Here is a 24948-nt window from a genome sequence, read left to right on the forward strand (position 1 = left end):
GAAGGAAGGCGCATTTTCGAGTCAAGTTGGAGCGTCACGGTTCGCAAAGGCAAGAGCCATGTTCACTGTACTCTAGCTTTCTGCTCAGAAAAGGCAGTCGCGCCAAACTTCGGGAAGCTGTGAGTCGGTGTTACCATCAGCTTTGTTAGCAACGGATTCTTGTTGCCAACAACATTTCTTCCCCGGTCACCTTGATGGTTCTCGCCTTTGGCCGTTTCTTGACATCTGTCGCTTCCTCTTTTTCCTCTGCGATTTTGACCTATAACCAGGGCTTTGGAGGGAGAAACGCTATGACGGTCAGTACACAACTCATTCATCAAAGCTATTGACTACCGCTCGTGTTCTCATTTGCCGAAGCACGACATACGACATGCAGACCGGGTACATCTCGGGTCCTGCGATGGCGAGCTCTCGCGCCATGCAGCATAAATTCATCTGACCCAATATCGACGAACCACGGCAGGCGAGATAATCAAACTTTACACCTGAATCGATGGCGAGCTTTCGCATCATGATCTTCCTAGCAACTCAGCTTAACAGAAATCTTGGCCCTATAGTCAACCAGCGAAGACAACTACTATATGATGAATGAAGAGGTCGCCTGTTCTGCAGACCTAGTCATCTCATCAACATTAGGACAGAAGAATGGCCAACGATAAATCCTCTGGCATCTTGTCAACCCAACCTTTGGAAAGTCCAAGCGACGATGGCTCTCTGAAAGCAATTCGCAAGCGTAAGAGATGCCGTTACGATGCACGACATGGTAGCTAACTCGGTCTTACATAGCCAAATGGTACCGTTCTACCTTTTGGAATGCTTTCATTCTGGGAATTTGCAATTTTCTGGCTCCTGGTATCTGGGGTGCCATGAACTCTCTCGGTGGTGGTGGTCAGCAATCTCCATCGTTGGTCAACTCTGCCAACGCTTTGACCTTCTGTCTCATGGTCTTGACCTGTTTCTTCTCATCTGTTGTTGTCAGATGGGTGGGTGTCAAGTGGGCACTGATCATCGGTACTCTCGGATACTGTCCATACGCTGCAGGACTATACGTCAACAATCGTTATGGTGATGGCTGGTTTGTTCTTCTCGGCGCAGCACTTTGCGGTCTCTCTGCTGGTATCTTCTGGTCTGTCGAGGCAGCTATCGCCCTTGCCTATCCTGAACCTCACAATCAAGGTCGCTTTCTCGGTTTCTGGCTCAGCTTTCGTCTGGGCGGCCAAATTGTTGGAGGTGCCATCAACCTTGGTGTCAACGTCAACAACAACAAAGCTGGCTCCGTCTCATACCATGTCTTCGAAGCCTTCATCGCACTTCAAGCTCTTGCACCTTTCGCAGGTCTTCTGTTGAGTCCACCTGAAAAGGTCCAGAGAACTGATGGATTACCTGTCCGCTTGAGCATTGGGAACAGCATCACTTATGAGCTCAAAGCAATGTCCAAGCTCTTCTTCAGCAAGCACTTCCTCCTCATTGTGCCTCTCATTGCACAGGCCGTCTATGCTGAGTCAGTCTTCTTCACCTTCCAAGCACTCTGGTTCAGTGTTCGCGCTCGTGCTTTGGGATCTTTCCTTTCCGGCGTGGTTGCCGTCACGCTAGGTAATATACTCGGCAAGTACCTCGATCACACAAAGTTCAGCCTCAAGTCACGATCTCGTGGAGCCTTCTTCACAATTCTAGGTCTTCAAGGCGCATGGTGGGTTTGGGCGACAGTGCTGGTTACAGAGTTCAACAAGACCAATCCGACTTATGACTGGGTGGATCAGGGCTTCGGAAAAGGATTTGCTCTATTTCTTTTCTGGGTCGCTGGATTCCAATTGAACTACATGTTCCTGTAAGCTGTAACGGGCCAAGCAAGAAACACCCAATGCTGACTTGGATAGCTACTTTGTCGTAGGCAATCTCGCCGAGACACAAGAAGAGGTCATCCGCATTTGCAGTCTGCTTCGTGGTACCGAGTCAGCTGTGCAGGCCGTCAGTGTGAGTTTGAAGATTTTCTCGATGCTTTTCGGTTTGGACAGGACTGACTTTATTTGAACAGTACGGTCTCGGAAGTGTGTCTGTCATGGCAAGGACTGGAAGCATCTACCTCAACTTTGGTCTTTGGGCCATATCGCTCTACCCAGCATGGCTAGTCATCTCTAAGATTGGCGTCACACTGGGTGATAAGAAGTTGGCTCGTGAAGAAGCCGTGCAAGAAAGTGTGCTTGACAATCACAGTTCAGATCAGCAGGCGGAGAAGTAGTTGGTGGTTTCTATAACCCGTCAGATGGTATGTCCAGGTCGAAAAGCGGAGAGCCTGTCAAAAGGTAATGTTGGATAAACCCTCTACAGAACCTTGAATAGATTGGTACCTGGGCCATTATATAGCTGATCAGCAAGATCAAGAATGTCGATCCTGTCAAACCGCTTGCCATCAAGAAGCAACTCCTTCGGAAACCACTCGCTCAAGATGCCTCCAGGATATCCAGGTGATGCGGGTATGTTCTCTTCCTCGAGACCCATAATCATGACAGCAAGCGCAGTACCACACAGCCATGCAAAAACCATACCTTGACCATTATACCCTGCCGAAATCCACTCGGAAGAACCTGCAGAGTGTCGTTGCGACTTTCTTCCACTGAGACGCCCATCCAGTTTTCCGACAAAAGGAAGCGAATCTGCTGTTAGAGCGATGATACCGGACCAATGCTGTTGCAGGAATCTCTCTTGTTGTTCCGGCTTTCTTGCTTCCTTGTCGGGCGAGAAAACAACAGGCAAGATCCCGGCCAAATGTGCTGAAGTCAAAGCATCAATGCAACTATCATCCCACACGCCAATCTGATTGACTCCATCATCCTTGGAGCGAAATGTTCCTCCGCCCAGCATTATATCGCCCATTCCTTTGGCAGAAGGTCTTTGCGTCATGTAGTCGTAATCGTTTTCGCCGTAGATGATTGACCATGAGCGATTACCGTGGAAGGTTTGATAGCTGTGATACCCGAGGTTTTGAGCAGACATGTGTGCTCGTACGCCTGTGGCTTTTGTCATGAATGAGGGGAGGAGATGGCTCAGCCAGGCGTTTGTGGCGTGGACGACGTGGTTGCAGTGGATGATGCCGCGGTTGGTGTAGACGGTGTAAGCGTTGCCAGCAGGGTCTCTCTCGATGGAGATGACGGGGGTGTTTGTTTCGATGGTGAGTTGGTTCGGATATTCCTGTAGGAGCGTGTTCCAGATAGAAGTGACGAAGCGATAGGGCCACATAGCTCCTGCTTCATAGGAAAGCGCACCTACAACAGTATTGTTGGTAGAAAATTGCTGATGTGGATTAGCTCTCCATACAGCGCAACCGACATAAACAAACTCACCTCACGAGCCTCCGCCGCCTGGAAGACCTTGACTTCACACTCAGGCAGCAGCGTCTTCATCCTCTCAACCACCCTACACGCACCCTCAAATACCTTATCGTCAAGAAACAAATCCACGGTCTCCACACCCCTACATTCCGCCCCCTCAACCCCTTCACTCTCGCAAACCTCCCTTAAAACCTCTAAATGCCTAAGTTGAAATCTCGTCAACGCAACAGCTCTCTCTCTCCCAAACTTCCGCTCCAGAGCATCAAAAGCTTCATAAGGTGCCACTTTCACATGTCCGCCATTACGTCCCGTAGCCCCACTACAAATGTCTCTAGCTTCTAGGACGGTGATTTTGATGTAATGGTTTTTGCGATTGGTTTGTTGGAGGAGGGTGCGTGCTATCGCTACACCGGTTATGCCACTACCGATGATTACGTTATGCGTTTTAGTAGGGAGTTGAGCTGATTGGATATCGACTAGGTTTGGAAATGGTGGGTTTTCGAGCCAGTATGATGTGGTTGGTTCGGGGCATGGAAGACAAGCACCCTGGTGGATGCGAGAGACGAGGGCTTCGAAGGTGCGGTTGAGGTCGAGTAGGGTTTTTATTGCCGTGCGTAATGTTTTCCAGGTCTTTTGGACCAGGTCGAGTAATCCCATGGTTAACTGATTGTATGTCAATAATTGAGAATTGGTGGAGTTGCCAGATTGTTGTTACGATGTTGGTGCCTGGACATCTGGTATGACTTTTGTGGATTCACACGGCGGTCGATGTCCGCGGGTGCCGAAGCCTGTTGGCAACAGCAGGTACCTCCTTCCGCAACAACCCATCAATTCGAAACGAAAGCGGGACAGAAATTGAACAAGGAAATCTAGATCCATCGCCTTTGAAAGGTATGACATGATTGGGTATATATTAATTTATTGTATCGTACAAGCACTCTAAACACATGCTTTTGCTGTTCATTCAAGATCTGTGACTCGTCTTTTGCACCCTTACAAAGCAGCAACGCTGTTGAGAACAGGGTACTTGGGCTGAAGAGGGTCATAAACAGACTGGCAACGACCATTGTAGTCAGCAGTAGAGCCGATCTCAATGGAAAGCTCATCGCCAGGGACGCCGAGCTTAGCGACAGCACCAGACTTGGGCTCGACCTTCTCCCAGCCGGGTCCGGCAGAGGGGTTCTTGATCCACTGCACAAACCAGTCGTTCATGGAGTCAGCGAGAGCTTGTTGGGCATCTGTGACACCGGTAAGAGACTCGAATGTCTCCTGACCTCCGAAGAAGAAAGGAATCTCAGTACCGTGAGTGGGTGCACCAACAATGCAGCCGACGACGTTGCAGTAGTCACCGAAGAAACGGTAGACGTAGGTGTCCTGCTTCTCACTACGAAGGTCGATCAAGTAGTCAACAGGGCAGAAGAAGCGAGCATCGCCGTACTGAGCACCACTCATGGCAGAGACGGAAGCGTAGTCGGAAACGTTGTAAGCAGCAATGAGTTCCTCATCAGGGATGTGAGCGACATCAGCATCGAAGGTGTTGATCCAAGAGCTGAAATCGGTATTCTCACCACCGTATACAAGACCGAAGATGACACCCTCACCATCGGAGTTACCGGTGAGGAGAGGAACGTGAGAAGCGTACTTGCCAGCAGCAAAGCGACCAGCGTAGTCAGAGAAACGAGTCACCTCATCAATGACGGGCGAGAACCAGGTGTTGTAGGTGGAGTTGAAGTTGGCAGTCTCAATATCGTAGATGCTCTTGGTGCGCAGGCACTCAAGCTGACCGGCACCAGTACCACAACCAACCTCAGCGGCGACAATGTCAAGACCTTGGTTGACAGGAGTGATGGCAGGACCAGACTCGGCGTTGGCACTCATCTCGACGGCACCAACAAGCCAAGATTTGGGGTTGTTCCAAAGGTAGTGGTCAACCTGGACTGAGCCAGAGGAGTGGCCACCAAAAACGACGTGGTTGGGGTTACCACCGAAAACAGCAATGTTCTCATGAACCCACTCAAGAGCCTGCTGGACATCAAGGATACCGAAGTTCTGAGAGCCATCCTTGCCGAGCTCAGCAGAGTTGGGATAGGCAAAGATGCTCTCTCTAGTGTTGAAAGTGACCATGATGACATCCTTGCGAGCAAAGTTGTTGCCTTGGAACTGAGGGTTGCTGCTCGAACCAGTGACCATGGCACCTCCGTACATGTATACGAAGACCTATCCAAGAGTATAAGCTTTGTTTCACATCACGAGTGATCGTCGGAGTACTTACAGGAAGATCCTTACCCTCTGCGGGGGCCCACACGTTGAGGTTCAAGCAGTCCTCATCTTGACGGCTGTAGGCATCGTTGCTGATAGCCTGAGGACAGGTTGGGCCGTATGCAGTAGCGGTAATAACGTCTCCCTTCTTCAGCTTGCTCTTGGGGATAGGTGCCTTCCAACTGTGGAGATTGAGTAAGCTATCGATCTTGATTCAAGTTCGCAAGAGCCTCAAGCGAGACGTTTCGGCCGTTGAGCCATGTGGACGTACCGATTTTCTCCACCAGTAGTCTCAGCAAAAGGAATGCCCAAGAAGACAGAGTTTCCGCTGGCATCAGCGAATCCCTTCACTGTTCCTTCTTGAAGATCGACACTGTGAGATCCTGCGGGAGGCGCAGGTGATCCCGCGGGGGGCGCTGGTGGAGGAGGACCGCGAGTAACGGGACCAGCTGGTGGGCCAGGAGGACCGGGAGGGCCGTGAGGAGCTGGAGGAGCAGCGTCCCTGCACACTGCCAAAGCTGTCACGCAGGGAACAGCTAAGGCTGCATTGAAAACATGGCTGAATCGCATCCTTGTTTGATATCAATAGGGTTAAAGGAAGACAAGAAAGTTCAAGACGAAGCGATAAGAACGAAGAAGTACACAACAAAGGAGCAAGATCTGCTTTTATTCACCACGCGAGATGATCCATTTCTCCTGCAGATCACCCTGCTAATGAAACCACGTGCTTGCGAAGATCACGAAAGGGTCCATGCTATGTCTTTCGCAAGCGACCGGCCTCTCCAGTGTCTCCACCGTAGGGTAGTACTCGGCAGCACTTTCGAAAAGCCACAATTTTGGCGGCTCTGTCGACGGCAATTCAGGCCGGCTTGTCCCTGGAAAATGCATGAGTGGAAGACATGCAGATTTTGGCTGTTCGCAAGAGAGTCGTTCTTTCCGAGTCAGGATTTTTGATGCTGCGCCATGCCGCTAATCATATTTCTCTGCCGTTGAAGCTTCAACGACTTGTGGCTTCGGCGCGGTTGAACTTTGTCGTATGGCAAGAATTTAACAGTCGTCTGTCATGGCCAATCGGAAGCGAGATGAGCGTGTTGAGAAGAACCGATATCGAGCGTAGGGTGTTTGGTTATAGAGCGTACACGACCACTCCCGACAGCCGAGTAGATATCCCGTTGTAACAATACACGAGCAATTCGAGAGTTCGAGGTACGTCCAAAGAGATGATGGAAATTTGAGCTCTCAGTGGAATCACCTGCAACCTCGAAACATCATTGTGCATTCTGATGATTATAAACCCCCACCAGCACGAGAAGGGAGTCGTGGGCCTGCCGTACACCGGATAAGAAAGCCCTACACGTTTGGTATCATTCTCCGTATTGGAGACATGTTTCGTACTCGGGACTCGAAATGCGAAGCAAGACTCCACATCAAAGATTGGTTCAATTGAACCCTTTTCTGGTTTTTGTTGCGGTGGCGCTTGCTGTGGTCTTGAACTTTTCTTGCAACAGTACGGAGTTGTCGCGGCAGTTTAAAGATTGCGCTGCTGTACACCAACGGCGCCTCCCGCCCACATGAAACTGAGCATAAATCCTGCACCAAAACCTTGGTTAGAAGGATGAATGCCGCGCAGAAGTTACATGCGCCAAAAGGAACAACAAAGTTGCAAGGATCAAAGAACTCCGGAAGTTCTGTCGCTTGTGAAGACGCGAGTCAAGACCCGATCCCAATAGCCTCTGGATTGCCTCATTTTGGGTGGCTATCTTGTCCGTGCTGGCTCGGTCTGTCAATGCGTCGCGCTTGTAGAAGCATCCGAGGCTCTTCTGGAAGTCAACGTGGGGACTTTTCTTATTTACGGGCGTATATCTTAATGATCCATCGCGCCTCCCATAGCGAGATAGCAGTCACTAGTATGTAGATCATTCGCCCTACTGCAAGCCCTCTGCAACCGTCTGCAAAGGGAAGAGACATAAGAAGTGCCTGTGCCAGTCTGTCGGACCGCCTATTGTTGCGTGCCTCATCTTTTTGTTCTTGCGTGTTGGAGATCTGCTTCTGTCTGTCTGAGATTTTCATGTAAATTGATTGCTCCCCATCATAGCCATGCCAGATTCGTCGGTAGGGCAGGTGGTATGTATTTTTCCGATCCGGATCTAAAGTGTCAACAATTGCTCATGTTCCCTGTCAGATCTCCTGGTACATCTGTACCATCATACCATGCTTCTTCTTGTTCCTTCGTCTGTTCAGCAGGTGGCAAAAGTTTGGCCGCCTTGCCCTCGATGATTACTTCCTCATCCTCGCGGCATTATGCCTCATCGGAGACCTGGCCATTCAACAACACATGTGGAATCTTGGCTTGGGAAACATGGCAGAAGCAAGCCAGGAGGATTTTATCGGCATCATGAAGGTTTGTCAACTACGTGCCATCCACTCCGATCCGTACTCACATCCCTTGCAGATGATCGTACCCGGTTCCGTTCTCTATGTCTCTTCTCTCTGGTCTATCAAGTTCGCTCTTGTTCTCTTTTACAAGAAACTTGCCGCTCCGGGGTCCAAGATGCAGATTGCCTACAATTTTGCGCTCGCTGGTTTGGCTGTCACCTTTACGACCATCTTCTTTGACATTCTCTTCCAATGTTTTCCATATGACAAACGCTGGTCTCATGATCCTGCTTGTGAGTTGCTCAATCTGAATCTGACAAATGTATCGCTCACTAACAAATTTCAGATCAATGCAGTCAGAAGGCTTCCAGAATCAATTACTGGATCACCATCCTTTTCAACATCTTCTCTGACCTCATCATCATCTGCCTTCCCATCACCATGGTCATGAAGCTTCAGATGAAGTTGAAGCAGAGACTGGCTGTGGCTTTCATCTTCGCTCTCGGCGGCTTTGTCTTGATTGCCAGCAGTAAGTGACGTCTCAAGTTCGATCGAATGCCGCAAATACTGACAACAACGCAGTCGTCCGTGCCATCTATTCATGGAAGAACGAGACAATGTTGACCTGCACCGTATCCATGGTCGAGAACGGAGTCGCAATCATCGGTGCATGTCTTCCCGCCCTTCGCGCCATCTTCTTGGGTCAACCTTCAACAAACGGCAACAGCAGTTACGCAAAACATTACGAACTTTCCTCGAACCAGCGAAGAACCCAGCAAAGCCGAAACACCACAAACTTCACAAGCAGCACGAGCAGACCAGGTCGTACCAACTCGGTGGACTCGGACGAGGAGCTAGTAAGGAACATGCAAGCACATGGTCAAGCACAACCCTATGTTTCCGCACAGTCGAGTTTGTCAGACGACAAATCGGGTGGTATCATGGTGGCCACAACAGTGGATGTCGACCACAAAGACCAAGAGAGCATCAACTCGATGCACAGCCCATACGGCGCTCACAGAGTCTAATCTTTTCCTTTGTCGATAGTGTAATTATGACAGAACATAAGAGTGTACCCCAGAATTACTCAACGGATATCATGAGATTGACGGCCAAGAACCAATGTAAATTTTTCAATTGGTCCAAGTCAGCCACTGCTCCGCTCCAAAGCTTTGATCCGTGAAGAAAAGATAGTCTTCCGGTATCTCCATGGAATATGACAAAGGGTTGATCAGATCAGGGTCCATGTAATTTGACCCTGCTGAATCGGCACCATAGCCGTCGGGTGGATCCCGAGGAGCCTCTTCTCCCTGATTCGGCATATATGGGTCTACTTGGTTCTGCCGGCCTCTCCCGCCGGCTTTGCGTGAAACATGAATTCTCCCAATCAAAGGGAGAAGCAGGCTGACCTGTTGCCCTTCGGTTGAACTTGGCTGCCTCAAAAGAGAACTTAGGCTTCTGATTGCGTCCACTCCATGACGGGCAGAGCCATTGCCGGTTCGCTTGGCAGCCAGTTCCATTGTTTCAACAGCCTGGTCAACTAGACCGCGGGTTTGTTGAGCGGTCATGTTTTGCCGAGAAGCGACGGACGAAGAAGCTGTCTTGGACTCATCTGTAGCCAGCAACAGGAAAACTATTGCTGTGAAAGCCTGTAGATCTACTATCGAGCTCGCAAAGAAGCCTGCAGGAAGAAGTGGACGTAGTGAAATGTATCGTTTGGCGTGCTCTTGACAAGCACTGAAGCATGTCATGAAGTTGTAGAGAAACCGCTGGTCGTGTTCATAAGCAAGAGCCAGCCGGAGATGGGTCCGAATGGTGAAATAAGAGTGCCAGTATTGAAACAGAGCTTCTTTCGACATCTGTGATCCATGCTCCTGCCACCACGACTTCGCCGGAGCCTGAGCCAAGGTTTGCAGTTCCTGGTCTGTAGCCATGACAATATTGATTAGTTCCGGGATAGACTTCTTCTGGGTGTGTATGTCGTCAAGCTCAAGCACACGACTTGCGATGTTGAAGAGTCGATGGATAAAAGACTGCAGAATGACCTCGCCATTCATGTCGATAATAGGTCGTACCGGAAGCGGAAAATTGACGGTAGCGATTGGTAGAGAACACATCATCGCCGTGATCCGGTCGATTGCACAGATGGACTCCCAGACTTCAGCCTTCTGGTTCTGCTCACTGTACGGATCTTCGTCAATCGGTTCCAGATCTAATCGAAACGGCCTAGACTGAGATGCTGCATTGGCCTGAACGACTACTGCGGCTCGAGGGAGGCCGATCAATTCGGCAACGGCAATGACTCGCCGTAGTGTAAGCCACGTTTTTCTCACCCTTGCTCGGCCGAGCTGGCTATACCCCGAGAACTGGTCAGAGAACTGTCATCAACGTCAAGATGGGAGGAGTTGATATCAAGCGCATAGGATCTAGCGTACGCAGCCAATACCAAGTACTCCCATGGTTGATACTGGTATGTGTAGCTGTCAAAACGCATGAAGTTATGTAATAATTCAAGAGAGCCCAATCAGAAAGCAACAATATGAGCTCTCAGTGGACCCTCTCTAGAATCGCAACATCCATGTGCATTGTTTCAGCTAGTAGTCCAAGTAGTAGACCTATGGGAAACTGAAGATTGAACATGCGCTGTGGAAGAAAAGCTCATGCACTCGATGTCAATTCCAAAGATGAGGGATAAGACTTACAGTCTGATGAACAGCAATGCACACCTAATTCCATCTAGACTTGCGATCAGGTCGTCGTTCGAGACTATCACTTTCTCCACAAGGTTAGAGACGTCTTTGAGAAAAGCAGAGGGATTGGTGATGCTTCGCAGCCTGTTCATGGCATGACCTTCAGGCGCTTGTTGGACTGTGATGGCTACTGCCAGTAGAACAGTAGCGATGGACACAGGATGTTTCTCTGAAGACTTGACCTTGTCGTAATTTGAAAGCATTTTTTCTCCTGCGCCCATAGCCAGATTGAGCGAAAAGAGAACTTTGTACCATGATAACCAAGCAGAGGCATTTGCCGCAATGATCACCATATCTTCGCGTGAGGGCAACAACTTGAGTAGTGAAATGGATTCTTTGGACATAGTTGAACTTGACATGCGCGTAGATGGCGTGACTGCTTCATGTCCATTAGAGTCCAGCAGATCATTGTCGAAGAGATGAAGAAGATGCGTCGGTGGGTTAGTGGGTGACGAAGGATTTGAAGAATCGGGACTTGATTGATTACGAGAGTGACTGCCGGATGGTATGCTGTCCGCGACATTGTCTTGCGTTCGACCAGGATTTGTCGCGATGCTATCAACACCGCCGTTGATGGCACCCCATAGCTTGGTGATTTGATCTTCCAAAATTGCAATACGAGCTTTCGAGGTCAACTTGGGCGCGTCTGATGACTGGACAATTTCGACTTGTAATTCGCATGTACGATGTCTTGTCAAACACCCTTGACAGACTTGGGCATTGTCGGAGGGCCAGATGCAACGAACTTTGCGATGTCGACATTCTTGACAACTCCTCGTTCCTTTACGGATGCGTTTCGCAGGCGGTTCCTCCGACATGGTTCGTGATACCGGTGGTTCAAATGTCGCGATCAGAGCCAAAACGCGTCCGACTTGAGAGAAACGAGGAGCGAGAGCGATGCGCCCGGCGGACGAAATCAAAATCCGCGCCATCGAAGTCGACGCTCATTGGTCGAAGCAAGATGTGGCTTGGAGACCCCGCGATGATACTCTCTTTGTAACGAATATTTGCGGTTTTGGACCCTGCCTGTCACCAAAGTTCGTCCGAAACGGATCCGCTGTCACTTCCTTCGGACCCAAAGTGAATCAACGGTCCGCGAGTACAGTGTATATAGTTTTTGCTCTGGGGACACAAAACGAACGCTCCATTCACCGCTCTGTTATACCGACACTGATCAAAAATTATCTACACACCGAAGATTGGTCAAATCGCACCAATCAAACGATAATTCTCAGTCATGTCAACATCCTATGAGACCCAACAGCTCCGACATGGTGTACGTGTAGCAACTAGAATCATGCAAGAAGCCCACTGACACATGTCCAGCCTCCATATGCTTCAACTACAGCCGCTGTCGGAGGAAGACCTACCGTCCACCAAGATATACCAGCCATCGCAGTCTTCCTAGTCCTCTACCTTGTCGGCGCCATCTCCAACATGACCATTTTCCAGAAGAACAGAAGAAGAGGCCACAAGTTCCTTGCATCATGGGGAATGTTTGGCTTCTGCATGGCACGCATTCTCAGCTGCGTGCTAAGGATAGTATGGACGACTGAACCGCACAATGTCCGTCTCGCCATCGCCGCAGCCATCTTCCTCAACCTTGGAGTCATGGTCGTTTATGCCGTGGTGCTGGTGCTCGCAAGTCGCATCCTGAGAGCTACACAACCAAGCATTGGATGGAACCCTGTGCTGAGAAAGGCTGTGAAAGTCTCTCATGCCGGCATCGTCGTCGTGGTAATCCTTGTCCTCAGCTTCACCATCGCAAACACTGAGACACTCGACCACACCGTCAGAACAGTAGCACTGTGGGTACAAAGAGGATCAAACCTCTACCTCCTGCTTCTCAACTGCATCACTCCCATCTTTTTGCTACTCTCTTGCCTGCTTCCAAAGGATCCGGAAAGCGAGAACTTTGGGTCGGGAAGCATGGCCGCGAAGAAGATCATCCTTGGAGTAGCCAGCTTCTTCTGCTTGTTCATCTCTGGCTTCCGCTGCGGTGTCCTTTGGGCAACACCGAGACCTGCATCGAACCCCGCATGGTACGATCACAAGGTTATGCTTTACCTGGTCGAGCTGGGTTTCGAGGTTGTCATCATCTACCTCTTCCTCTTCACCAGATTCGACAAGAAGTTCTGGGTCCCCAACGGCAGTACAAAGGCAGGAGATTACTCTGAAAGAAATGAGGAAGTTCACACCGTCGTGGACAAGGAGATGGCTTTTGACTCTGATGTTCAGTCTGTCTGATTCTCGAAGACACTTACCTATTAATGCTTGCTTTTTCTGTTGTAGACCACATAGAATAACGACCGATATGATACTATTGAAAGAAGACTCTCCTCCGTATGCTGAATTGTCACGCGCTTGGCGGTTAAAATGGATGATGGAGTAGATTCGCATCCGTTGTGAGCGTGTCAAATGGTCGTATGTGTGGGTCCCTCCCAGCACAGGGCATCGCACGTCACTACAGCTTCAAATGCAGCAGGATGGGGAAGGTGTTGCAAGTACGCATATCAAGATAGGATGGATGCCGATGCGCCGGCGAATCACTGAACAACGCTGTCACGACTTATGGCCAGTCGGGAAACACCTTTCGCTTTCTCGTACATCATGTTTCCTTCCTTCTCGCTACTGATAGTACGCTGCTTGCGCTGTTGATCAGTTGTTTATTGGGAGCAGTGCTGAGATCTGAATTAATACATGGCTGTAATCGTAACACTTGTATCGGTTCACTGCTGTTGTCCGTTCACTATGCGTCTGTCTCACACTCTCTCAACACATTTCTTCGATAAAGCGGTCTCAAAAACCAAAAATGATGAATAACTTAACGTGAACACACTAGAGGGACATCAAACATTCAACACACAATCATCACCCTTGAAGGAACCCATCTATCCAGAACTGTCTTTGAAAAACGATGACACGCACCTCGTCGACGCCAATTGAGCTTTGAGATTTCTCAAAATCCTTGTATATGGTATGACCCTGTCAAGGGTACCGGATTCCGGAAATCGGCAACTCTGATGTCATGCCGAGAGACGACAAGACGCGCCTTCTCTCTCGACGCGTCTCTTGTCTTTCCATCTCTTCCCCTCAAGACAGCGACTCAACTCATGTGGCATGCTTGTGCAGGCACGACTGTCGAAGGAACTTTGCAACAGGATGTCTGCAAGACTTCAACAGCCGTGGGAGGGGGCACCCGTGATCAGATGTGATTGCGCAATTCTTGGTATACGACATTTTCGACAACCGGGCCAAGGACCCCAAGATATCAGGATCTCATTAACTTGAAGCCAAGGGGTTGGCGCACGACATACGGTAGGGATGCAGGATGCTATCTTGCCAAGTTGGTAGGTCAGCGAGAGTTTCGATGAATATAATTGTAGCAGGATCCACATGTTTCTGCGCTGCACTCACGCAGCAATCATGGCTCTGCACAAGATCAAAGCGTACGCTCAGAAAGGGTTCAGATGGATCTTCCCAGAACCCGACAAGGCCGAAGATGGACGAGACCAATGGCCTTCGCGAGCGGCGTTTCTCCTCGCAGCGATGGGTGGTTGTGCTGGTCAAGGCAATCTTCTCCGCTATCCTTCAGTCGTCTATAACAACTATGGCCTCCAATGGTTCATACCCTACCTCCTCGCCGTCTTCCTTATCGCTATTCCCGCGCTCGTACTGGAGATATCAATTGGTCAAGCTTATCGTGGTGGTTCTGTCATCGCCTTCAACAACATCAATGGACGCCTCAAAGGCATTGGCCTCGGTCCGGTCTTTGTCAGTCTTATTGTCGTACAATACTTTACAGTCAATCTTGCGTGGATTATGAACTACTTCCGCAATTCTTTCACCAGCCCTCTACCTTGGGAAAACCGTATCGAAGACTTTTACAACAATGACGTCGTTGCAAATCCAGCTCCTATTGCTGGAAGCCTTACTGATGGTGGCAATAACGTCGCCTCATATACTAGCTATCCAGCTATTGGTCTGATTGGAGAGACAGTCGGCTGGAGTGCCTTCATCTGGTTCTTAATCTGGTTCTCAATCTTCCGCGGTGTCGGTATGACCGGACGCGTGGTTTATTTCACAATGGGATTGCCTATTATCACCACCATCATATTCGTCGGTCGCGCTTTGTCCCTGGACAATGCTGGTGCCGGTGTCAAACTTCTTTGGGGTACCTGGAGAGGAGATCAGCTCGCATCTGGTACCGTATGGCAAACGGCTGTTGGCCAAGTCTTCTTCTCGACCGGTATTGGCTTCGGCTACTTTACGTCATATGCTTCTTACAATCAGAAGCACTCGAATGCTGTCATGGATGCTGTCCTTATCTGTGGCAGCAACGTCTTGTTCGAAAATTTCGCTGCTTTTGCAATCTTTGGTGTCGTTGGCTTTCTTCGACGTTGGCCACAAGATGGTGAACGGCTAGGAGCATTTGTTGTCGGTTTCCTCACTCTGCCCGAAGCTGTGCTCCAGATGCCGGGAGCAAACTTCTGGGCCATTCTTCTGTTCTTGACATTAATCGTGCTTGGCTTCAGCTCTGCTTTCGTGATGCTGGATGTTGTCGCTACTTTGCTCGTCGATTCAGGAGTCAAGTATTCTCGCCCAACCATCGTCACTGCTTTGACGCTTGTCTCGTTCCTGATGTGTCTACCTTACTGCACCGAATTTGGCTACTACTTGTTGGATGGAGTTGATCGCTGGATCAATAACATTGTTCTCATCTTTGTGGTCTTCGGTGAAGTTGTCAGTGCCACTACGGTCTATCGCTGGACTGATATTACTGGAAGAGTTGGCTTGCCTGCTTTCATAGTCTATAACCTCGGTTACTTCGGTGGCCTGCTCATTGGTGTCACCGTGGCTCACGGTGTTGCCAGTGCAGGACCGGGTGCTGGTGCTGGATTTGGCTCCTTCGTTGTCTGCACTCTCGTCGCAGGCTTCATCGCGAAAGCGCCTGCGTCTGACAGTTTCGGAATCATGTCCAAGGTCAGAGGACAAGCGAGTCAACTATGGTACCTTGCATTCTACTCGGTAAGTAGTTGTCTGACTGTTGATATTCCAAGCTAACATATCACAGGGCAACCAGCTTCGTCGCGACCTCAACCTTGTCGTTGGTGGCGGCAAGAATTGGAATATCCCCTCCTTCATGCCCGTCCTTCTTCGATACGTCAGTGGTCCTGTCCTCGCCATCATCTTCAGCTTCGCCTTCCCTGAGTTCCACACACTCCGTTACGATCCTATGATGATTACCGGCTTCATTCTCTCTATCTTGGGGATGGTCGGGGTGTTGTTGGGCTTCGTCATGCCTAGATACTACGATGCATTCATCCCTGCACATCGTCGTGATGAGGGAACACAGGTGACTGTTCTCAATGAGCCGACAGGCCAGCTCGACACATTGTCCGTCGTCAGCAGCGATATCGATGGTGGCGAGAGTGGAAGCAGAGATAAGTCTCTATCTGAAGGCGTCAGGTCGGGGAACGATTCGCCTGAGTTGAGAGCTGAGAGACTCAAGTGAATGCTTGATGCAACCCATGTTTCGATTTACTTATTCCTTTTGCTGGACACTTTTTTTGTGGCCGATAGATAGACTTGCCTTTTTGCTTGCCACCGTCATCATTTTTTCGGACCAGCCATCGTGGCTTCTGGTGCGCTTGATTCTCTGCCACAATGCTTGCTCATATTTTGTTTTTCTGCTTCCATTGATTTCAGGGTATGTCGTACAGTGTAAAATCATGGTATGGTTGACCGCCATTGTTAGAAACGAACAGCAACACCTGTCGCATTTCGTTACTGATATCTAGCATCATAAGCAGCTTAATTTCGACCGTTCATAACCGTCCTGGTGACTGAATCTAGTCACTCTATCAAGTCTAACAGCAAAACAGCCAGGACCCGCATAGTGCACATGGATGTATTTAACCTCCGCCTCGCCTTCCGCCCCGAACATGCTCTCCGCACAAGATATTAAATCCCTCCTACTAATAACCCGGAATCTAACCATCATATGCTACTTATCGAAAGCGCGAATAGACAATACCCTAGATAACTGCTATATCGGCACTAACGAACCGACCGACAAGTCCGCTAGCTTACATACGGGGTCTTAATGTATAAAAACCGGACCACTTTAGCGGTAAGGTAAGTCTACGAGCCATAGGTCGTAGGATATAAGGAGCATTATTTAACCTAGTTTGTTGTCTTATAGGCACTTACAGCAGGGGTTTACGTCGGAGAGGATTATGCTCTTTAATGGTATAGCGGTGCTAATAGCTGTCTCGATAGGTGCAGGTAGAGGAATAAACTTAATAGTCGATAGGATGCGAGGATGATTTATAGTGAGTTCTGTTAACTAGTATTAGCTAGTAGTTATGCTATAATGGCATTAGTATTCGAGCTTACGTCTATGCTTAGAAGACTATTTGTGTTAGAGATAGGACTAGATAGATATCTAGTCTAACTTATCTAGTCTAATCTATATCTAGAGGACCCCCTTTCTAAGTCCACAATATCTAGTTAATATCCACCGATAACTAGATATCCATTTAGACTAGATATCTAGTCATATCTAGTCATATCCATTAGATATTACCGCATTAGGTAATGATTTTTTTAACTCTGTCAAAATATTGTTAAGTGATTAAGAACCAATCATTTAAGGGCCTTAGAACTAAGGTAGTAAGTCAAAAGATAGCCTAGTAGAAATTTGAAACTACCGTGGTTCGAACCGCGGCGGAATTCTTCTTTTTTGCATTAAGCTATAGGGTCCTTGGCAGCCACCTTGCCTATTTAGGCAAGCTAAGACACTAGACTAGATATCCACTAGATATCCAGTCAAATCTGGATTGGATTAGATATAGAGCCATATCCATATCTAACCTATATCTAACCTCATATCCATTGGATATCTATTTAGATATCCATCTAGTCCTAGCTCTGATTTGTGTGTTCGGATGGTTATAGAAGTCCACTGTAAGATGAATGTTTCATCATAATGGTCGTAAGAGGATACTAGCTTTATACTATGCGACTCGTACCGAATAATGTATGGACACGGGGTTACGAGGTACAATGGGCATTGCTACCAAAGTGGCCTATAGGAGCAGACAATAGACCGAGATGACGACTAGACGGTGATCGCTAGCTCGGTAGGAGACCCCTCGGCCCATTGGTTTCATAGCCTCGAGCGCGATTCTTATCTCCAAGCTCAATCGTGTATGTATGTGTAGGCGATATTGTTGTTGTCTGGTCCACTGGGTGAGTCCGGAGTTTATCCTTTGGCGTTGCTCATGAACTGACCAATCAAAGTTGCAGGTCATACGAGACGAGGGAGATCGTAGAGGCACCCCTAGTGCGCGCGGCACCCCTAGTGACTACCGGGGTGCACACCTTGTGTCTAGCATATCACCTCACATACGGCAGATATTTTCTGTTGAAAATCAAGCGATCCTTGGCGCAACCTTGAGTGCTCTTTTTGCCAACTTACTGGAGCATTTCCAGGGGCGTGGGGACCCTTTTAGCAAAGTTGGTATGCGAAGGTTTCTATGGTATACACATCGACTCACGTGAGAGTTAACGCATCAACGATCTTTGTATGTGCATCACTGGGGGTGTCGCGCGCGTTGGGCGTGCCTCTACATTTTCCCCGAGACGACCGTTGTCCGGCTAGCGCGTCGCCAAAACCATACTACTCTCTGGCCGCCCGAGCGTAAGACGGCATCAAGGTCTTCTTCTTGCCCAACGACATGAATTCGCCAGATCCGCATAATTCTTCTGCGGCGAAAAGTGTTCCTCGGTGGAAGAAAACAGCATCATGGAAATGCCCAGAGCTGCACCGCAACCCTTATCAAGGCCGTCTGGACGTCACTTTACCGAAACCTCAAGATGGACTGCATGCGTGCGAAGAGACGCTGCGGCTTCCGAAGCTTTCGTCTACGCTGTCAAGACCACAGGAATATACTGTCGACCGAATTGTCCCTCAAGACTTGCCAGACGCGCAAATGTTGAATTCTACAACAATGCATCCGATGCTGGAGAGGCCGGTTTCCGAGCATGCAAGAGGTGCAAGCCAGAGAACAAAACCCATGACCCGGAAGCAAGGGTTCGGAGAAAGGTTGACCAAGCCGTTGTTTCCTTGAAGATGGCGGCAGAAAAGGGAAAAAGGGTCGGTTTGAACGAGTTGTCCAACACGATTGGAATCAGTAAGTGGCATCTTCGAAGGGAGTTCTTGAGAATCACTGGATTGTCGCCGGACCAGATGGCTAGCATACTCTTTGACCCGGTGTCTGCGCAGAGAGGTTCGGTTACACATCTTCGAGCATCCAATCAGTGGCTAATATCTTCTGACTATAGATACGTGGTTGCGCCAGTTGGATGAGACTCTTGGGCTTCCCGATCGAGTCGCGGACCATGTTTGCAATCCAAATGCGGAGAATACAAGATATGGATCATCAGGAACATCCAGTGAGATTCCGTCTCTCATCTCAGATCACGAAGCTGTGGCTTTTGACGACCCGCTATGGCTAGTGAAAAGCGAGTACTGGTCTACGAGCTCCGAAGAAGCAACCTCTCATCTCCTACATGATCTTTTCCCGGAACTCTTTGCATCGTCGCGTCACTAGATCCCTCAAGTCTCTGGAGATGTCCTTGTATTTCTTCCAAGATCTTCCATACAAGACTCAGACTTCAGTTCAAGCCGAGCAGTGGCCCATCAGGAACATAATTCATGTCTCTTCGATGTCGACTTTCCTGCTTGCGTGCTGGAATTTGACACTTCCAGCCTTCCCCCACGACCACAGCTGTAGTTTTCAGGCTGCAGAAATGCACAGAGTTTTTGAGATGAAGCAAGTCGTCCAAGATCATACGTAGGGTGCTGAACTTTCAGTGGAGGCTACTCTTAGCGCAGTGGAGATTGTGCATTGCTACAGCTACTCGACGACAACAAGGGCACAGCACGCGGTGCCTATGCCGTGGTTCTCTTGGGTGCGCCGGTCAAACTGCTTGTGACTCAATCTTATATTGCAGCGTCTTGGCTTCCCACCATATGTTCCAATGAACGACTTTCTCGTCCCTTCTTGCCTCTTCGGCAGCAAAGACTACAGCATGCGCCCTTACGACATCTTCAAGGGTGCATCCAACAAACTCTCCTTGGGCCTCCTCAGCTTCGACTCCCTTGCGCTCGACAGCATGGACTGCAGACACAAAAGCCGTAGCCAGGCCTCGATCGCCTCCACCATGAGACTTGATCTTTTGTTCGAATTCGGGTGCATCAGGCGTCTCGATGACAGTCTCCTGTCTCTGAACAAAGTCAAAGTATCTAATGGTCTTTCCATTGTACGAAAGCTCACCATGAGAACCATAGATGATACCTCGACGTTCGCATTCCTTTTCGGTATTTGCGACCATGTGGAGAGTTGCGAGTTTTCCTGGGCGATACAAAGGGGACTGGTTATCTTCATCCCATTTGATTGTGACGACCTGATCGTCGCAGACGTTGTTGTCGCTCTCGTAGACGCAACGACCGTACCACGGTCGTTTTGCAATCTCTCCGTCTGGAGTGACACCCTTGGTGTAATCTTGTTCCAAGTTGGCATAGAGACTTCTTCTCGCAGCATCGACTCCAGAAAGTTGCAGAGTATCCTCGATATCATGTACGACATGGTTGAGCCAGTGGGTGTGTCCTACAGCCAGCCGAGCATCATCATATATCTTGACGGCACTGTATTGGCATTCTCGTTCGTAAGGGCAGGCCAGACAATTCGTGGCTTCGCCGGCTTGTTTTGGCTTTCTAGATCTCTTGAATTGGTTCAGAGCTCCGGTCGATGATATAGTCTTGGGAAGATGGGCAGGGATCTCCTTGTCGGCCCCGTCGGGAGCTTGAGAGAGTAGCCAAAGCAGGAAATCGATGTCATGGCAACTTTTGGTGAGGAGGGATCCGTCTTTGTTGTCCGTTGCTCGTCTCCATGGCCCTCGCGTATAGCTGTGTGCAAAGTGCCACCATCCGACGGGCTCCGTGTGCTCAACCGAAAGAATGTCACCGATAACACGATCTGTGAGCAAGAGCCTGCGAAGTAACTGATTGTGTGGGCTGTATCTCAGAACATGTCCAACAGAGAATATCTTCTCTTGTGGATTCCGTGAGAATGCCCCCAGTATCGACATACAATCCGCTAGTGAAGTTGCCAATGGCTTTTCGCACAAGACGTGGATATTCAGTGGTGCGATTGCGAGCATGATCTCCACATGCATTGCGTCCAAGGTGCAGACGAACACACCATCGACACCAGGAGGCACAGTCTTGCCCGCCCCTTCAAGTTCACGCCGCTCGATCTCCCAAGCTAGCCATTGCTTCCAGTCGCTAAACTCCTGTCCGGCGGCGGGTTTGCCATCTTGTCCCCAGATGTACGTTTTACCGAAATGCTGTCGTCGGAAGTTGACAGGTTCTGCTACAGCGTAGATTGCTGCGTTGGGCATCTGGGATACTGGATTTGCGTATGACACACCACGCTGCCCAGCGCCGATGACTAGAAACCTCAGTTTTCCATCCATTGCAGAAGTGTCCAAGAGTGGCATTGTCGTTGACCCAGAGAATCAGTTATCTTGATATGAGGTTGAACAGATGAGTCGATGCAGAGTTCTTGGTTCTGAGGACCAATTCAATGATGGAGTTTTGCGGTAAGTTTTTCAAAGATAAACGTTTCCCAGGGTATCAACTTTGATATACAAGGTTGCGTTAATTCGGCCAGTCGATGCCAGTGTGATGGTAAGCTGGCAAGATAGACATTCAAGGATGAAACGTCATATGTCTGAAACGAATCTGGGTGACATTGTGTCTGGCATCTGCCCAAAGATTAACAAGGATCGTCAGGTCACATCGCGTGCGGCCCCAGATTATGTTAGACTCTGATAAGCCTTTACCCCGCTTGATGCCTTCTAATCCCTCGTTTACTCTGCAACCTTGTGATACACAAGACGCATGCGAAGATAGCGATTAACTATCAGTTAGCGTAAATCATCCTCCCCTGCGCCACTACCCTATCAGCTGGTGATAGCACAACATTGCCGACACTTAATGCAACTCATGTCTGCACCCCTAGATAAGTTTGATGCTACATACCTATATGTGTTCAGTCCACCTCTATTGATACTTGAATCCAAGGAGATATTACGAATAGTGGCAGTATCACAAGGCCTTGACTTTGATTTTCACCTCTACCCCCAACATGAATGACAAAATCCAGACTGAGGATACCGTCGACGAAAAGCATGGCACCGTACTGGACACTGTCATACAAGTTACTCAGGCCGAGCATGAACTCGGCTTCTGGAAAGGTGCGAAGCTCTATCCCAAGGCTGTTTTCTGGTCAGCATTCTTCTGTATTGCCGTCATTATGGCCGGCTTCGATCCACAACTGGTCTCATCTTTCTACGCATTACCTGCTTTCCAGAAGAAGTACGGTCAGTTGTACGAAGGCGAATACATAATCTCAGCACCCTGGCAGACCGGCCTGGGCATGGGAAATGCTGTCGGACAGTTGGTTGGCGCACTTGCTTGTGGTTGGCCGCTTGAAAGGTTCGGTCGCAAACGCACATTGGCGGCATGTTGCTGTTGGTCCATTGCTTGGATCTTCATGCAATTCTTCTCCAGCAACTTGACCATTCTTTGTATTGGAGAGATCTTCGCTGGCTTGGGATATGGCTTCTACGTCGTCATTGCTCCTGTTTATGCCTCTGATGTATGTCCTTTGGCTTTGCGAGGTGTTCTTACCGCGTCGGTCAATCTGGCATTTGTTATCGGGCAGTTCATTGCACAGGGTACTGCTGCTGGTGTGGAGAGCAAAACAGATGCACTTGCGTATAAGATCCCCTTTGGTACGTTTTACAGGTCGTCCAGCGATCTATCGACACGTGGTTGATGAGTCGTGCAGCAATTCAATGGGTCTGGCCTGTAATCCTTTTGGTCGGTCTTTGCTTCGCTCCTGAAAGCCCTTACTGGCTAGTCCGTCAAGGACGAAGAGACGATGCAAAGCACGCACTTGAGAAGTTGACAAGCAACAAAGATCGTACAGGTCTTGATGCTATGCTCGTATTGATTGAAGAGACAGATCTACTCGAACGTGAGATCGAGGCAAGCACGACTTATCTCGACTGTTTCAAGGGAAGCAACCTGAGAAGAACCGAGATTTGTACCATGGTCTATCTTATCCAAGTCATTGGAGGTAATCCTCTTATCGGTTATTCGACATTCTTCTTTACCCAAGCTGGACTTGCTTCTGCCAACGCTTTCTACAGTATGTCCATGTCTGCAAATGCGATAATGACATACCTCAGCTAACCTCGTCGAATAGTGGGCGTTGGCAACACCGCCCTTGGCTTTGTCGGCACATGTCTGTCTTGGCCACTGATGCTCAAACATGGCCGCCGAACCATCTACATCCGCGGAATGGCCGTCATGACAACCATCCTCTTCATCATCGGTTTCCTCGACATCCCAAAGCACAATACCGGAGCAATCTGGGCACAAGCGACCTTCATGGACATCTGGACTTTCGTATACCAAATGACCGTCGGACCAATCTGCTTTGTATTGATCTGCGAAGTCTCGTCCACTCGTCTTCGCGGTCGCACCATCGCTATAGCCACAGCTGTGCAATCTTTGTTCGGTATTGTTTTTACCATCGGTATGCCATATATGCTCAGCAGCGAGCAAGGTGATTGGAAAGGAAAAGCAGGATATCTGTTTGGTGCGATTAGTGCGTGTTGTCTTGTCTGGTGTTATTTGCGCCTTCCAGAGACATTTGGAAGGACGTTTCAGGAGTTGGATATTATTTTCGATGCTGGGATCAGTGCACGTAAGTTTGCCAGTTATGAAGTGGTGCAGGAAGTGCATGAGCTCCGGAAGGTGGAATGAGTATTCAGGTGGTATCCTCAAGTTGATAGCCAGGGCGCTTGTTCGGAGATCGATGATTCAGTGTGCCTCTAATTTGCCTTCGAATGTGATTCCCTATCATGGTCAGGCTTCATCTTCTCCACCACTTAGCGGACGTAAATGAGTCGTAAAATCATGGTTGATCGGGGAGGTCATACCTCAAAACTTGATGTGTAAAGAGTTTGCTGCCTAAAATCAGAGGCTCGTCGGATCGAAGCACCATAATGATAAGTTGAACCTTTGTTCAAACGTGAAAGATGATAACGACATGCAAAAATCACAAGGCTGCCCGGATAGGTATGCGACGTCCCCCCGCTTCCAGATATGTAGAGCTTATCTGATACCACGTGTTCTCTCGGCTATCATGCTTGAAGATCACCATCAGGGTCCAAATACGACCTCCTGCTACAAACAATAGATGTAACATTAGTATCTTTCCAAGACCGACCTCTGCCTATCTTGAAATTCCATCCTTCCATCCATCCTAGTCGTGACAGAAAACATCATTTCAACAGCTACGACTACCCTTCGACCCTATCCATCAAAAACACCAGCGACGAAAAGCCTCTCCCAGCAAAACAGCATCGATATCGTCCCTTGGAAGCTAGAATTATCCTCAGCAAATCTACACCACAACCTCTTAATCACATCCGAACAATGGCATCCCCAGATCTATCCCTCTTCCCCGCCACCTTACTCCCCACCTCCGCAAGCTCCTCCCTCCCAAAACCCTATACTATCCGCCCCCTCCACCGCACCGACCACGCACACGGCTACCTAACCTGTCTCTCCTCCCTAACCTGGATCGGCGACATCTCCGCCGCTCAATTCGAACAACGCTTCGATTGGATGAAGACAAAAGGGAAAGAATGGTACTATTGCATCGTCATCGATGATGGGGAGAAGATAATAGGTGCGGCCACTATGATTGTGGATAGGAAATTGTAAGTTGGAACCCTAAGAAAAACCCAATCCCACCTAATATAATTATAGTATCCAAAATTTCACAACAATAGCCCACGTAGAAGAAGTCTGTATATCTTCTTCCCACCAAAAGCAAGGTTTGGGTTTATTGCTTATCAACGCATTAAACGCATTGGCGATGGAAAGTCTAGGGGTGGATAAGTTGATTTTGAATTGTAGTGAAGATAATGTCGGGTTTTATGAAAAATGTGGGTATGAGAGGGCGGGTGTGCAGATGAGGGTTGAGAGGAAGAAGTAGTAGGAGAAAATAGAAAAAAAAAAAAAACATCCAGAAATGTGAGAAAACAGTGTTTTCGAAAAACACAAAAGCCACAAAATCTGAATT

General features: G+C 48.9%; 11 protein-coding genes across 11 annotated transcripts; 7 read left to right on the plus strand and 4 right to left on the minus strand.

Annotated features, from left to right (window-relative positions):
- The first annotated feature begins 282 nt into the window (after nucleotides 1-282).
- M438DRAFT_362985 (MFS general substrate transporter) lies at nucleotides 283-2248 on the plus strand. The gene is made up of 4 exons (XM_029907618.1): nucleotides 283-733; nucleotides 787-1828; nucleotides 1878-1974; nucleotides 2036-2248. The coding sequence occupies exons 1-4, from the start codon at nucleotides 646-648 to the stop codon at nucleotides 2237-2239; spliced, it is 1431 nt and encodes a 476-aa protein (XP_029763002.1). The 5' UTR covers nucleotides 283-645; the 3' UTR covers nucleotides 2240-2248.
- Nucleotides 2249-2322: 74 nt separating this feature from the next.
- Nucleotides 2323-3986, minus strand: M438DRAFT_352907 (nucleotide-binding domain-containing protein; the record flags this gene model as incomplete). Its single annotated transcript, XM_029906825.1, has 2 exons — nucleotides 2323-3291; nucleotides 3342-3986. The coding sequence occupies 2 exons, from the start codon at nucleotides 3984-3986 to the stop codon at nucleotides 2323-2325; spliced, it is 1614 nt and encodes a 537-aa protein (XP_029763003.1).
- Nucleotides 3987-4233: 247 nt separating this feature from the next.
- M438DRAFT_403447 (carboxylesterase) lies at nucleotides 4234-6202 on the minus strand. The gene is made up of 3 exons (XM_029909659.1): nucleotides 5860-6202; nucleotides 5602-5770; nucleotides 4234-5546 (listed from the first exon to the last, which is right to left on the minus strand). The coding sequence occupies exons 1-3, from the start codon at nucleotides 6156-6158 to the stop codon at nucleotides 4323-4325; spliced, it is 1692 nt and encodes a 563-aa protein (XP_029763004.1). The 5' UTR covers nucleotides 6159-6202; the 3' UTR covers nucleotides 4234-4322.
- A 1446-nt stretch (nucleotides 6203-7648) lies between these two features.
- On the plus strand, nucleotides 7649-8992 carry M438DRAFT_291478 (uncharacterized protein; the record flags this gene model as incomplete). The annotated part of the gene is made up of 5 exons (XM_029901747.1): nucleotides 7649-7712; nucleotides 7771-7989; nucleotides 8041-8257; nucleotides 8311-8493; nucleotides 8547-8992. The coding sequence occupies exons 1-5, from the start codon at nucleotides 7686-7688 to the stop codon at nucleotides 8990-8992; spliced, it is 1092 nt and encodes a 363-aa protein (XP_029763005.1). The 5' UTR covers nucleotides 7649-7685.
- Nucleotides 8993-9097: 105 nt separating this feature from the next.
- M438DRAFT_268054 (uncharacterized protein) lies at nucleotides 9098-11532 on the minus strand (the record flags this gene model as incomplete). The annotated part of the gene is made up of 2 exons (XM_029900221.1): nucleotides 9098-10316; nucleotides 10667-11532. The coding sequence occupies 2 exons, from the start codon at nucleotides 11530-11532 to the stop codon at nucleotides 9098-9100; spliced, it is 2085 nt and encodes a 694-aa protein (XP_029763006.1).
- A 419-nt stretch (nucleotides 11533-11951) lies between these two features.
- M438DRAFT_313499 (uncharacterized protein) lies at nucleotides 11952-12961 on the plus strand (the record flags this gene model as incomplete). The annotated part of the gene is made up of 2 exons (XM_029902561.1): nucleotides 11952-11990; nucleotides 12041-12961. The coding sequence occupies 2 exons, from the start codon at nucleotides 11952-11954 to the stop codon at nucleotides 12959-12961; spliced, it is 960 nt and encodes a 319-aa protein (XP_029763007.1).
- Nucleotides 12962-14140: 1179 nt separating this feature from the next.
- Nucleotides 14141-16412, plus strand: M438DRAFT_313502 (SNF-domain-containing protein; the record flags this gene model as incomplete). Its single annotated transcript, XM_029902562.1, has 2 exons — nucleotides 14141-15742; nucleotides 15789-16412. The coding sequence occupies 2 exons, from the start codon at nucleotides 14141-14143 to the stop codon at nucleotides 16227-16229; spliced, it is 2043 nt and encodes a 680-aa protein (XP_029763008.1). The 3' UTR covers nucleotides 16230-16412.
- A 2002-nt stretch (nucleotides 16413-18414) lies between these two features.
- M438DRAFT_157696 (uncharacterized protein) lies at nucleotides 18415-19517 on the plus strand. The gene is made up of 2 exons (XM_029899020.1): nucleotides 18415-19008; nucleotides 19064-19517. Exons 1-2 carry the CDS (start codon nucleotides 18525-18527, stop codon nucleotides 19330-19332), a joined length of 753 nt encoding a protein of 250 aa, XP_029763009.1. The 5' UTR covers nucleotides 18415-18524; the 3' UTR covers nucleotides 19333-19517.
- A 179-nt stretch (nucleotides 19518-19696) lies between these two features.
- Nucleotides 19697-21283, minus strand: M438DRAFT_403453 (putative NAD binding Rossmann fold oxidoreductase; the record flags this gene model as incomplete). The annotated part of the gene is made up of 1 exon (XM_029909660.1): nucleotides 19697-21283. The coding sequence occupies one exon, from the start codon at nucleotides 21281-21283 to the stop codon at nucleotides 19703-19705; it is 1581 nt and encodes a 526-aa protein (XP_029763010.1). The 3' UTR covers nucleotides 19697-19702.
- A 650-nt stretch (nucleotides 21284-21933) lies between these two features.
- M438DRAFT_362993 (putative maltose permease) lies at nucleotides 21934-23621 on the plus strand (the record flags this gene model as incomplete). Its single annotated transcript, XM_029907619.1, has 3 exons — nucleotides 21934-22582; nucleotides 22639-23001; nucleotides 23059-23621. 3 exons carry the CDS (start codon nucleotides 21934-21936, stop codon nucleotides 23619-23621), a joined length of 1575 nt encoding a protein of 524 aa, XP_029763011.1.
- Nucleotides 23622-24296: 675 nt separating this feature from the next.
- On the plus strand, nucleotides 24297-24861 carry M438DRAFT_268409 (acetyltransferase; the record flags this gene model as incomplete). Its single annotated transcript, XM_029900251.1, has 2 exons — nucleotides 24297-24583; nucleotides 24633-24861. 2 exons carry the CDS (start codon nucleotides 24297-24299, stop codon nucleotides 24859-24861), a joined length of 516 nt encoding a protein of 171 aa, XP_029763012.1.
- Between the last annotated feature and the right edge of the window lie 87 nt (nucleotides 24862-24948).

This window comes from Aureobasidium pullulans, assembly GCF_000721785.1.
Source record: "Aureobasidium pullulans EXF-150 unplaced genomic scaffold scaffold_4, whole genome shotgun sequence".
In the NCBI taxonomy this organism is placed as follows: Eukaryota; Fungi; Ascomycota; class Dothideomycetes; order Dothideales; family Saccotheciaceae; genus Aureobasidium; species Aureobasidium pullulans.